The 14,332-nt window shown below is 39.5% G+C and overlaps 1 protein-coding gene across 4 annotated transcripts in view; it reads left to right on the forward strand.

Annotated features, from left to right (window-relative positions):
• Nucleotides 1–387: 387 nt before the first annotated feature.
• Nucleotides 388–14,332, forward strand: part of BTRC (beta-transducin repeat containing E3 ubiquitin protein ligase) — a 123,760-nt gene continuing 109,815 nt past the window's right edge. For all 4 annotated transcript variants that reach the window (XM_065638610.1, XM_065638612.1, XM_065638611.1 and 1 more), the window contains exon 1: nt 388–534. In XM_065638610.1, the coding sequence (XP_065494682.1) occupies nt 487–534 (48 nt within the window). In that variant the 5' untranslated portion in view covers nt 388–486. The remainder of the gene's footprint in view (nt 535–14,332) is intronic.

The raw sequence follows: 14,332 nt of genomic DNA on the forward strand, positions 1-14,332 counted from the left end.
CCTGGGGGCCCTGCCATCAGCCGCATGCGAGCTGCTAATGGGAAAAAGCGCTGGCTGTGACTTGGGAGCCAGCCTTGTGTCTCGCCAGGCAAGGCCTGGGGCTGGAAACGGCCCCCTTGGCCCCTGCGGCGCGGGGCTTCCCGCCCGAGCAGGAATAACCCCCCTGCCCTCAGCTTACACCGGCACAGCTCCACGCTACTACAACTCCCATCGGCCCCCTCGCCCACGGATAGCGCATGCGCCCGCCGGCTCCCGGCGTGCCCCGGGCCCCGAGGCCTTTTGGGCTTTGTAGTTCTGACCCGCAGGCCGGGCCCTTGCCGGTGGCGCGGCCGGGGACTCCATTTCCCGTGGGCCTGCGGGCGGCGCATGCGCTGTGCGGGCAGCGGGGCGAGGTGGAGGGGGGCCGCGGGGCAGCGCAGGTTCCTGTGTGCGCTGGCTGCGGCCTGGCACTGAGAGGAGGAGCGGCCTCGGCGCCGGCGCAGCGCTATGGACCCGGCCGAGGCCGTGCTGCAGGAGAAGGCCCTCAAGTTCATGGTGAGGGGCCGCAGCGGTTTGTGGTGGCGGGCGTGGGCACCTGTGTGTGTGGAGGGCAGGCGGGGGGAGGGGCGAGGGATGAGGAGGGGCTGGGGGCGGTGGGGAGGGGGACCCCGGGCGGGAGGCCAGGCCGCTCGGGCGTGGTGGGCTGGTGGGGGGCAGTTCGTCCTGCGGGCGGGGGAGAGGGCGGTGAGCGGGGCCCCAGGGGCGCCGTGGGGTGCGGGGCGGGGGCTGGGAAGGGGGGCCCCCAGATCTATGGAAAAGTCTCGTTCTGATGGTGGGGGTGTAGAGTGCTGCAGATGCCACCTGGGAACGGGAGAAGTTAAACTCGAGTGAGGCAGGAACTGGCAGAGGGGCCTACAGGCACCGGGAGGGCTTGCACATGTAATTCTTGTGTATTTCTCTTGATGTGTACACCTTAGACTATCCTTCTCTAACTGCACACCTTCTCTCTACAATTTTATTTTGTTTTTCCTTCTATTCGTCCATGAGAGCTGTAAATACTGACACTTAAATCTTTCACCTGCTGCTGCAGCAGCATCTCATTGATAGTGCATATGCAGAGCACTTACATTGTTTAGGTTTGTGAGTTGGCCTTTGACATGGAAAGCAGCCTTGTGGGGGTACTTGCATCCAAGATACTCTCCAAATGTGGCTAGTTTACTTAGATTTGGGGCACGGTGCACTTAAACTGTAGTTTACTCTTGCTTCATTTGTTGATATTTCTAAGTGTTTTGGCCAGAAGCATAAGATTTAGAAATGAAAGCAAACTGGTGCCAACTGCATTGAATGTAGATTTTGGGTGTCCAAAACTGTTCTTTCTCTAAGGATATCATTGAAATGACTGGCAACATTGGCTAAAACTTTGTTTTGGATTAGTGCTTCCAGTGGTACAGAATTAAGTCTAAGCTCATCAAGAAGCAATTCTATTAAACCTTCAGAACATAGGCCCAAAATGAAATTGAGGAAATGCTAGTTGCAAATTTTAATTTTTAACTGAGGTTCAAAACACTTGTTTGGCTTCTGTTTTTCAGTCTTGTAGAACTTGTTTCTCTTGAGACTTTTTGACCCTTTTGCTAGTAGTCTCCAAGTTTGTCAGATTTATAGAGTCTCAGCTCAGTGAAGTGGGAAAATGCTATGGATACCTAAATAGCCAAGGTAGCAATTAGTCATAATAAACTACCCTTTTTGCTATGTGATTGTCCAAAGGAGTGTCCCAGATCCTGTTGCACTTGTGTTTGCCCAAACTTGGTAATTACAACCTGGTTCTAGATAGTGGGTTTAATGTCCTGAAAAGTTTCTACTGAAATGTCTTTGTCTTCTGCCAAACAACACTGTGAACATGCTACACTGGCTTCTCATTTGCTGCTTTTTTTCACCCCTTTTACTAAGATTCCCATCCAAGGGCTTAGTCCAGGTGTTTGAGGTCTTGAATAGGATTGGGCCTGGGACTGGAGGGGATCTCTGTCCATCTCACAGCTGGCTGTGTTCCACTCGAACAGTAAAGTTCCCTGGCAGTAGGGAGAGACCTCAGCATGAGAGCGCACTGCTCTTACAGGAGATGCATCTGAGATGCACCAGATAAAGGGAGGAATTATTAAGATCAGGCTGCGCTGAGAACTAAAAGCTAAACCAAGTTCCTCAATGTTTTATTAAAATGCCTCTTGCATGCAAAATGCTTGTAAAAAGTGCAGTGAAAGATGTGGCTTCCCTTTGTCCCATCTGAACTTTTCAGGGTATGTTTGCTTACAGGTTGAGCGGAGAGTGGAGAGAGCTTTTGTTTAACACATCTCAGGCTTTTGCTTTAGTGCACATCTATCTAGAACATAACTCTTGCTCTAATTATGCTGATGAAGTAAAGTTTTCATTGGGCATGGTGGGGTCTTTTGGTGTTCGTGGAGGTGTAGCACAGCTCGGTTGCTTTGGTACATGAGGTAGCAGTTGCAAATAGCAGCTTGGCCCTCCTAGGAAGCATCTTGTTTCTGCCTTTTAGCACTCAGAAAGTGCCTGGGAACTGCAGCAATGGCATTGGTACAATTATCTACACAGAGGTAGCAGATCAGCTCATGTATCCTCTCGACTAATGCTAAATCATTCACAGTGTATTATCTTGTTCATCCAAGTGTGTGATACGCTTCATGTACATCTTCCTTACTAGATGGCTCACAATTTGGGTCGAGGTGGGCTTTGCCATTAGTTATTGATTTTCCCTAAGAGTTTCCCTTAGTTTCCCTAAGAGTAGGTAAATACTGAAATCCGTGAGATGTGTTACCTCTTCGTCTTTTGGTAGTTTGTTTTTTGGTATGGATTTGTGGTAGGTTTCATTTAATGTTGAAAAGCAGCCCTGTAGGTGTTAGAATTTTTGTGCTTCTCTAGAAAATAATACTTTTTCCACTTAAAAATATTGGTACTTAATTTTTGGCATTGACTTTGAGCAGCTCTCTTGAGTCACAAGGTACCAGGCTATTTTGATGCCTAACTTTAATAGAAAAGTGTCATATGGAGACTTCATCCAATGCTAATATTATGAATGAAATGGTCTTGCTTTAAAGTATCTCTATTTGATGCTTCGAAAGACAAACTAGACTGTTTTTCATTTTTTGTTGTTGTTGGTTGTGGTTTTGTGTGGGTGTGGTGTTGTGTTTTTTTTTTCCTTCCCCTGCATGCTCATATCTATGCAACTTTTTGATGGGAGTAGAAGGTGGCTGCCTTTTTACTGGCTGGTGTTGGCTTGATTACTTGCCAATGAAACAATATTACATTTAGCTGATATCTGCTGCAGGTTTCCTAGTTGTCCATGGTCAGTTACAATATGTATAATCTAATACTTTAAGGTTTAAGTAATTTATTTAACTTGATTTGCCTACTCAATTTACCTCTACATTTTAAGAAGGCCTAATTTCTGGTATTAAATTGCTGTGTATTAACATTATGCAATACAAAGCAACTGCTCACCAGGGAAGACTGTTTTTGCTGGTGAATGAGTGTTTTCTACTGTGTATTCTACATGTCATCTTTCAAAGCTTTTTTTTTTTTTTTTTTGATGAAAGCCAGTTCACAGATTTAAAATATGATCTTGTAAATTATATAGTCCAGTGTTCTGCAGCTACACCAAGGATTTACTAGAGTGGAACTTGTCTCGGTTCACCTCAGCCCTTTTCCATGTTTCTACAATACCGCAGATAAAACAACACTCTTCATAAAGTAAGATGTGTAAGTGACTGATGCACAAGCTAAAATGAGAGGCAAATGTGCCCATTAGTTTAAAAAAAAACCTCACACAAAAACCCCTTCCAAAATCCCTTGATTTACACAGCTGTTTTTTTCGCCTTCAAGAATATGTGATTTCTGTTGTCATAACCATTTCGAAAAGTACTAGAAATAAGGTGCTCAATAAGTAACTTTCATATTTGAATAAAGTGTTTAAAACTGTAGATACAGTATTTAAAGTATGAGTGCAATAGGCTCATCTGAGACTTTGATTAAATGTCATATAAAGTAAACTACATATGCCTGCATAGAATAGGAGATATTTTTTCAAAGTAGCTTCAAATGGTTCTGTTAAGTGTACGAATGTTCTGATGATTATCTTTTTAATTAAAATGAGAAATCTTTGTTTAAAGTGGCATTCTTTTTTACGGCCTGTTACAGTCTCTGTAACAATCATTTCTTAAGTCTGAACGTTTTTAATTCCAGGAATCCATTTATATAAGACTATGTTTAGACTTAATTAAGGAACGATTCTTACAAAGCTTGTAAATAGCCAGGAAAAAAGGGACAGAAAATAAAACTGACATTCACACTTAACAGAATGATTGTTACAAGGTATGTAATATGCTATAAAAATACAATAAAGCCCTTTTTATAAGAGTTCATATTTTTTGTTCCTCATTTTGAAAGGTATTTAAGAAAAATATCAAAGCTCTATGAAGCAACATCTGTTTTCTTGAATGGACTAGTGACAACTTCAGTTGTGTTTAATTAGCAGTGCTTGAAGCTGTACCTGACCAGTTTGGGATCCTGTCTAGGATGGTTTGGGAGACAATAGCTTGAAATTTAATGAAGTTTCATTTTTTCAGTTTTTCTGAATGAATCAATTTGCAGTGCTTCATTTAATTTCCTGGCTTGTGAATAGGGAGATGTCGATACTAGCATTCTTCATGAGTGTCTTTTTTCCATTTTACTGTCAAATTACTGTTTTCTGTTTCTTTTTGGATGACGTGATTCTAGGAGATCCTGATAGCCTTCCAGTTTCACAGGAGAACAACAAAAACCTTTCGGTTGTATTTTAAGATGCATCTGTGTGTGATGGGTTTTGTTTGTTTTTTTCCTAATGAGATCAAACCTTGTAGTTCCTTAATTTTTCTGTTCTCCTGTTTGTGGGACCTTTAACATAACTGGAAGGTAATATAGTCAGTATAAATAGAGGCTGAAGAGTAATAGACTTGGAATATTTTTTTTTTTTCTCCTTCGTGTGTGTGTGTATATGGAACAGATGGACAAAAGCTGATACTTTAGAAGAGGTTTGGTTTGCACTGAACCTGTATAATTTATAGTGTCAGTAGGACTGGGATTTTTAAGACCTAGGACTTGTTGGCTATTGTTATAAAACTCTGCACTGAGAACTTTATAAGTCTTCCTGGTAACATATTTGTGTGGTGGTAGCAGAGAATCCTGGGTATCCAAAGCAAGGATGACATGAAAGCAGTGAAAATATATTCGTAAAACAGCTGGGATAGCAGAGAGTTGCCTCCTAAATGCAGAGTTGCAAATCCTGCTTGAATATTAAACATATGCTTAGTAATTTTTTCCAATAGAACTGAATAAGATCCTCTTAGTTTGAGGATTTTTTGTTGGGACTGCTGTATTGTAAATAAAATGCTGATTTATTCTCTTCTACTCTAAACTTTGTGCTGTAGGTTTTTCTGCACTTGGTGCAGGCCTTTGGTACTTCAGAAACTTCACCCTCGCTTCTCTGGTCATGTTTCATTTCAGCCACTTTGCTCCATTAAACGTATGCAATTAGAAAAGCAAATGGCAAATTTGCTATTGTATCAATGAAGTATTTGTTTTCATAGACTTAAAAAGCAGAATTTGTTGCATCTTGCTCTCCACACTGTAATATATACTATAAACATCAGAGAGAATAGGCTGACCTTAATATTTGCTTCCCAGACTAAATCGCCACCTTGCAGCAGTTATTTCCCACTGAATAAAAAGTTTAATTTCACGCCCTGATTAGTGCTAGTATGTGCAGGTGGATATTTATTTTATGCAGCTAAACTAATCTGCCTTGGCAAATTATTTGCCAGTCAGCAGAGCTATAATTCCTCACAGGTATTTGGTACTAAATTATCATTCTCATTAGTAAGATAAAGCAGACTGGTCTAACCACAAAGTTTGGTTAGGCAAAGGGTTTCCTAAATAATCCTTGAAAGACGCAAGGTGTGCAATGGCCTCAACATTCTGTGGTGGTGTGTGATCTAGAAATAGACAATGAAGATTTCAGAGGAATAAGGTAAAATTGTTCTGTAGCTGTGTATTATCTCTAGATGTAAGGTAGGAATGTACTGTGTTCAGAGATCACCTCTTAAGAGGTGCCTAGTGAATAAAAAATGAAATGGGGATCCTTGGAGCATTTCCAGTGGCCAACCAAGCTTTGATATCTGGGCCATAAATGAGATGAAGATGTAAATTTACGTTGTTTTGTTGTTTATTTTCAGTGTTAGGAGCTACTGAGGTAGGAGAAAGAATAGCTTGAGACTAGAAGTCAAACGGCAGAAGAAACTTCATGGTCTGGTCTCATTTAAAATTCACTTCACGCTCTAAAAACATTTAAAGTGAGGATCAGAAAGTATTTCCTGATGTACAAATGTTGACTGGATACGCTTGTGAAGTAAATATGTTCATCCACTGTTTTGTTTTCTTTGAATTTTACTGTACTGGTTGTTTGTGTCATAAAACTTGGTAATGAAAAGTACTTATTTTCTATTACAAGGAGAGTAATTTATACCTGGAAATTATGAACTTTCATTAAGAATTGAGTGAAGGGATTCTGCTGACTCTTTTAATCTGTAGAGATACGTTTTGTGTCATTTTCTCAGTGACTGCTGCAACAGTATTTAGGGTTATAAATGGCCGGATCATGTTAAGAGAAGCAAAACCAGCAAACTGAGGAACTTGATTTTGCTCTATAAAAATTTTCATGCTAAATTCATCAATGCAGTTGGAATAAACTTTCCTTACTTCCTTGTCTGCTTATATTGTGTCATCTCTAACCTCCATGTGTGCTGATGAGATTTGTGTATTATTTAACCATTCTCAGTGGCAAACTTAACTAGTGTTTATAATTCTCAATATTTTTTCAATCTTCCTCATTTCCTCCTTCTTACAATTCAGGAGATGCTGAACAAGATGTAGTATTAATATATTTTAAGTGATTTTGCACAAAGGGCTGAATGCAATCTGTGTGTAGCTGTGGAAGCTGAAAATGAGTTGTAGCAGAGCAGAGTCCAGTGGCTGCAGCTAAATAGTAAGTGCTCAAATTAGTTAATAAGCAATCAAACATTAAGCTATTTTTTTGACAGGATGCTGATTAGTGCTGAGGAAAACTTCTTGATCCACAGAAACTGTTGAAAATAAATATCCTAGGAGTTGCGTGAAGTATGTCCCTGCTTATTAAACAACAATACTTCCTAATGTCTCTTTATCTGAGGTCTTGAGGAACTGGTGTTGGACAAATGCTACCCCTGCTTTGCAGAAGGAGAAAGGTGAAGCTCAGAAATTTGCCTGAGGTTGTGGGCCAGAGGAGTTTGTGAAGGGTCATATGGTATACTGATAATAGAAAACAGAACAAAAAGAAACCAGTTCTTCTAATAGCTAACCTTGTGCTTCTGACTATGTTTTGGTTAATTTTACAATTGGCTAGCCACCTGTTAAGATAGCACATTTTATCATTAAACAAAATTAATTTAAAAAAATGGCTTGAAACTGTCTGTTTTTAATGGGATCTGAACAGTCTTAGTTTTAATCTGCCTCATGAGGCTTGTCTTTCTTCTGGGAAGTACATGGGACATCATTAAAATATCATCCCCTACTGAGAGAGAAATCGGTCCTATTTACTAAATAGCAATGCTGAAACAATGACAAGTATTGCTAAAAACTGCATTAAAATTCTTTTTTTCTCTTTCATCTGCAAGTTCTGTGCTTCCATTAACCAATGGGTGCTCAGCCTGCTTGCAGGTGTATGTGCACAGCCAAATTTGTTAGCAGTGGTGGCACAAGGTTTGGCAAGTGGCAATGAAGACTTCCAGTTTAAAATTATTTCACTCTTCCACAGTGATTTTGCTTGGAAACAAAAGATTGATCATAATTCTGCTTTCTCTAGCTGCTTCTAGTCCCCTTCTGTACAAAGAATTGAGAAACATCTGATTTAATTTTCCTTCCCCCTACTGCTGGAACAGGGTATGTGCATTCATCTTGATGAGAGCAGCAGGAAGGAGAGAATGAGGAACAATGGGAAAGCTCAGCAAGGGGTCTTTCCAGTCTTCTTGAAGGAAGGATAGAAGTGTTTACAGTCTGTGAGCAGGAGCCATGGAACCTCTTGGCAGAATCCACTGGCGTATCCAGTTTGGATTAGCAGAAGCAAAGAGCCTGGGTGCTGGCTTAACTTCCTTCGTCCCATGTTAAGAAGGGAAAAGGTGCAGGGACATAACTATGAAGGAATTAAGAAGTTGTTCTTAAGTGCATTTGTGTGTCATCAGAACAGTAATAAGTGTACTTACACCTCTAGTCTAGATAGCCCACCTTCTTTGGAAGCACCTGGAGCAAAACAGATCGAAAGAAAGGGAGTTGGGGAGATACCAGCTCGGGCAAAACTCCAATGTGGTTTTTCCATCAACTGGCTTTGTGCCTACATGTGAATTCTTTCAGTTTGTAGGAGTCCTCTTACTTGATGTTTCCAGCTAAGGACATAATTATTCTTACAGGTTATGGTTTTTTTTTTTTCAAATAGGGGAGGATGGATTAAATACACGGGAGAAAGGTGATGGTTGTCTTTGCTTAGATATAAAGCAGGGCTAGACTGCATTCTGACTAGAAAAGAAAATGTTTCCAGGCTTGCTCATACAGTAACCAAAACAGTATAATTGTTTCAGAGAAAAATTGTCTAGCATGGAAGTCTGTCATATAATATAGTCACTCTCCTTCTCTATGCACATCATTTGTAGTTTATTGTCAGAGAGATGGAGAATGGGGCAGTTTATGTGGGAGCTGCTTTTAGTTTAGGGATACTTGGCCTTGAATTCTGTCTGTTAGGAAGATGCTGCGGTTCTCCAGGGGTGGGTTCATTGGGTCTGCTCAGTGCCCTTCCTGCTTAAATGCCAAAGCTCTCAACTGGATTGAGAAATGCAGCCAGCTATCATTCATCTCCTGCAAATTAGAGCAATGAGAAGTGGGTGTAGTCTCAAGAAACGATGGATCGATCTTGTTTTAGGAGATGGGTCTTGGAAGCATCTCAAGTTTTCTGAAGAAATCCAGACAATGTTAACACTATCTTCAGATGTGACAGAAGGTGTTTGCTATTGCTAATAGGTTTGAAAATCTTCATTCCCTCTTCACTTTAATTTTGTAACTTTTTCCCTTTTTTTTTTCCCCTCCTTTTGACTGGGATGACTCCAGTGAAGTGTGTGCTCTTGTACTTTGTCACAACTGTTGTTTATAAACAAGCATAAGTGTCCTGAAAGTTTTTTACTGACAAGATATTCCTATAAATCCTTGTCTCACTGATCTTAAACTAATACTTTATGTAGAGTCGAAACAGTACAGAACCCATCAGTGAGAGGAAACATTTCCACATGGGATTGGAACAGGTCCTGTGGAGCGTGGGCTCAAGTCTGATATTGGCAGACAGTGTGCTCTCTAGTCCCTTTTGCGAGCTACTCAAAGCAGTTCTTAAGTGAGTGGAATTTTCTTTACTACACCATTGTAGAGCCATTCCAAATTTAACTACATTGAAAGCTAGAATGCTCATTCTTATTTTCCAGCTTGACTTCATTCATGGCTAATTCATTCTCATTTGTTCTTGTGCCAATGTTGTCCTTAAGCTTAAACAGCTCTTCTTACTCTCCTGTGTTCATCTCCATGTATTCGTGGAGAGCAATTGTATTTTCCTCTGAGCTCAATCTGGTCAGGCTAAAACAAGCTTTTTTTTTTTTTTCCCCCCTCTTCTTTTCTTTCCATCATATGAAGTTTCCTATAACTCGTGATCATCTTAGCAGACCTTTTTAAACAGCTGTGGAGTTTGATTAACCTCACTGGAACATGGGTGACCAGAGCTATACAGAATATTTCAGGAAAAGTTTTATTTGTTCCTTGTACAAAAGCAATAATCCTAATTTCTCTCTTCTGGGAATTTTTCAATTTATACAATATCCTATAGTAGCATTTGCCATCTTCATGGCTGCATCTTATTGGTGAACCATCATTATCTAATGAGTAATATATCCCAGGATGTCTTTCGCTCTTCTCAGTTACTGGGTCCCTAGTTTATATCGAAATATTGTTACTTTTTAATTTATGTACATTCTGTTACCCAGGTCTTCAAGACGCTGTACCCTATGTATTTATGATGTCTCTTAACTTTGTCTTTAGCCAATTTCATTAGTATATTGATAATTCTTGTGGTTCTTTAGCCATTAATGAGAATATTTTATCATTAATTTCAATATTAATGATGGATTTCAATAAAGATCAATCTCTGTATAGCTTGAGGGTTCCCTTTTCAAAATAACCCTTGGTCATCTACTCTTTTTAGTTTCTTATCCTCCTTACAACTCTGGTATTAGTCCTAATCCTCTCCATTTTAACTAGTAACTTCCTACATGTCGTCTATCAAATGCTTAACTACTTCTAATTTGTCTGGACTTCAGTGATCTTCTTAAAGAAGAAGATTGGGTTAGTCTAGCACTAATTCTAATTTGTTCTAAATTGGGAGTAGATTTACTTAGGCCTCCCATGGTGACTGCTTCATTTTGGCGATAGTTATCAGTACTCAGGCCTCAGTAGATTTCCTTTCGTGGCAGACAGGACATACTGTCTGTGTGGTGTGGCTGTGGTTTGTTGTTTTGTAGTTGTTCATTGTGTGTTGGTTTTTTTTGTTTTGTTTTGGTTTTGTTTTTATTTTTTAAATTTAATTTTATTTATTTTTTTAAAGGTTGGCCAGTCAATTCTGCAGTGTTTTAGACTTGTTGTGGCTAGTTGTCTTACAGCTACTTGTTCTGCATGAGGGTGCTGCCAGAGGCTGCCTGTTAGGTATCTTCAGCTGCTTCTGTTGCCCCTGCTTGATTCTTGCATCGTAGTCCTCCAAGACAGCAGACTTCTTTGGTACTTCTTGCTCTAAAGAGGAGTTTCCTCTAGTCAAACCAAGCAAAGGAGCATTTACATCTGTGCCGGTCTCAAGATGTTGAGAACTGTTGTAGAGCTGAACTCAGTACAGGGCATTTCGATCAGGAAAGGAAATTTAATATGTCTTGGTAAGTACTCAGGGCAATTAGTTATGGATTCCAAGTTACTTATGATGAGTGAATAGGTTCCACATTGCAATTGTAGCACAGTGCTTTGTAAGCTAAATGGATGGGGGTAGAATGGCCATTCCTCCAAAAAATAAGTTTTTTGGTTATTTTATTGCACAGGAAAATGTTTGGCTTGAGTGCTCGAGTCTGCTCTTGAAAGCATTTGCATTTCTTTAGAAAAAAAACAGTGTTCCTCTCACAAATTTGTCTACTTAATTTGTGAACCACAGATTTCCTTCTGGGATAGTTGGCACAGACCTCTAATCCATCTCTTCTGCATGCTTTTTTGTCTACTACCTAAAATTCGGCAGATCAGGAAGGTGAAAATTATCACTATAGGTTCTTTTGCTCATTATGGAGGTTGTAGTTTTCCAGACTTATTAATTTTGTTCACCTTGGCAATATTTTTTTCTCAAGTACAGAATTTTTTATTCCTGATGCTCTGAGTCTCAGTGAAAAATTGGAATCCAGATGAGCTTTCTGACTTTTCTATGGACTGAAGAAAAAGAGACAAGATACTTAAAAGGCATCAGCTTTGTTTTATTATCTCTAGACAAAAGCTTCCAGCTTCTGTTTTATATATAATGTGTTCACTGTGAATGCTACTGTTCTTGTTGGATATTTACCTGGCACTAGTTCAGACAGTAACATGAGAAATGTAGCTTCTCTTTTCTTCACCACAGATCTTGCAGTCCCGAAGGAGGCTGAATATAGGATTTGAATTTCAGACTGAAAACGTCAAATGGTTGTGAAATCAAGCATGTTTTTGCTTATGGGCATGAAGAGAATCTCTTTACACTGCTATAGCAAGCACGTTTGCAGAGCTTGCTATTACTTTGTCCAAAGATTAATGGAGTGCTATCACAGATCACCATTTGGTTTCGAGTACTGTAGCTTAGTATTCTTGTGAGCCCTTAAGAAGGTATCCCAGTGTTTCATGTTACCAAAGTAGTTCTCCAGGTAGCTGCTGCTCTTACAGGATATAAAAACTTGTCTTTTTATCTGTCAAGGAATATAAATAGACATTCTCCAGTGGGAATTGTTTTTGAGCAGATCCTGGTCAATGTACTCTAAACAAATTAGCTAAAGAACTAGAGCAGCCGTGTTCACCACTTGTGGTGTATTTGTTCCATTTGCAGAGTCAGAGCCCGCTGTTCGGGAGTGCCCCATCCTTCTGAAGGAGCTGGTATCAAACTGTGAGATCTGATAGTCAACCAGCTCAGTCTTTACTCATTCCTTCTACAAAATCTCACAAAGAGCATGCTTAAATATTGTCAGCTTATGGTTTTCTCTCCTAATAATAATTAAAAATTTAGAAATCCTATCTTTGGTTTTGTTGAATTAGACTCCGCAGATCTAACTGCTTTATTTTTAGTACTGCTTTATGCAGTGGAGTAAGGTATCTGCTTGGGCCATGTAGTAGGAATTCAGTTAATTGCTGTAATGCATACAAACTCATTAACAAGTTCTAGGCCACAAGAGATATTTTCCTTTGCTGTGGAAGTCATTTCAACTGGGCAATCTTCAGTGCAGCTGGCCATGCCCTCCCATGTCAGTGACTGACAGATCTCATTCTGCCAGTCGAGAGCCTGTTAGTTAATGGAGTCATGAATATTGTTACTCAGAGGCAACCTTAAGAGTATTAAAATGCGTTATTCTTGTTCTCGATATTTATCAAACAAGGTGTTAGATCTAATGATGCAATGTTATTGTCAAATACTGTGTGTAAATCACAACTTAAAAGGAATGAAAATCTGAGTAGCTTCACTGTTCCTTTGCAGTGACAGAGAGAGATGGGTTTAGCTTGCCTGTTTAAATCGTATGTGATGGAAACACAGAGTGAAATTTCCTCTCTGAGGAAAAAAGAAGCATAGGTTATATGATCAGATTCATAAGGTCTTTAGTACATATATATTTAATACAGATCTCAACTATATTTTCCCCCCCATTTCATCTTACATGGAAGCAGATGAAATGGAGAAGCAGCAGTACTGCCTTGCAAGTACCATAGTAGGTTTCCTTTTAGAATTATCACTCTTGACATATTTATTCTTTCTTATGGAAGTGAAGATGCAGATATTTAAGAACCCTTCTCGCACAAAAAAAGCTCAGTTTCTGCTCAGTACTTAATTAGCGCTTGTTTATGACATGGCATCTGATTTGATTTTCAAAACAAATTGCACAGTAAAGAGGCTGATATTTAAACTGTATAGTAACCACAGCTCCAGCTGTGACTCAAATATTGTAAGCCTTCAGGGGTTGTATTTAGGCTTAGAAAATAGGAACTCAGGCCTGTAATTAAATGTCCTCTAAAAATCAGCCTTTGTAGGGAAGTGAAGAGGGTACCACTGAATTTTAAATTACTGACTTGTTCTCAAAAATCATTCTGTTGTTTTTGGCCTTGCTAGGAACTGCAGAAATCAAATGGATTAAAAATGGAAAAGTAGATTACTGAAGGAAGAAAGTCGGGCTGCAGGAAAAAAGATGAGCAAAATAAGCTATTCTGGCTCATGGGTTTGTAGACAATTGCAATATTTATAATAATATAATTTAATACATGGGTAATATATAGATGATTAGTCTTTTTGGTGGCCACAGAACTTAAGAGAAGGTAGGCATTTCACACAGGGTAAAATTGCATTTCAGAACTGTGAATAAGTCACTGATGGTTACGGAATAGGCCATTTGTGGTGACGGAAGGCTCATTTTTAAAGCAAGTCCTCAATAATAAATGTGAATGTCTTGGAAGTTGTCAAGGTTGTACTGCAAATTAGTTACTCACCTAGATAAAAATGTGAAATATTCACAAAATAGCATGATAGAAGTTAGTGGTTATAGTGCTTTTACTTTTTGAGGTGGCTATTGAAAGAGGAAAATGACCCTAGCAGTCTGACTCCTAGCCATGGAAAGTGCTGGAACAGATGCTAAGAGAAAATATTATGCTTGTGAATGATATTGAGCCATGAGCATAAATGGTGTGTACTCTTGAAAATACAAAACTGAGTAGATCTTGCTGGGCAATTAATTGTATTGCTGATAGAATTGCCTTGAGTGGATCATAATCATGGAAGATTTTAGTGATGATTGATAACATAGTACAGCTTTCAAACAAGGCGTTTGCCTATGTCCCAGATCTTTTAAAGGCTGAGGGACGAGGGGCAATTTTTTTTTAATTTTTTTTTTTTTTTTTTTTTTTTAAGTTATCAAGCATGTATGAGTTCCTCTTC

This window comes from Caloenas nicobarica, chromosome 7 (assembly GCF_036013445.1).
Source record: "Caloenas nicobarica isolate bCalNic1 chromosome 7, bCalNic1.hap1, whole genome shotgun sequence".
Lineage (NCBI taxonomy): Eukaryota > Metazoa > Chordata > Aves > Columbiformes > Columbidae > Caloenas > Caloenas nicobarica.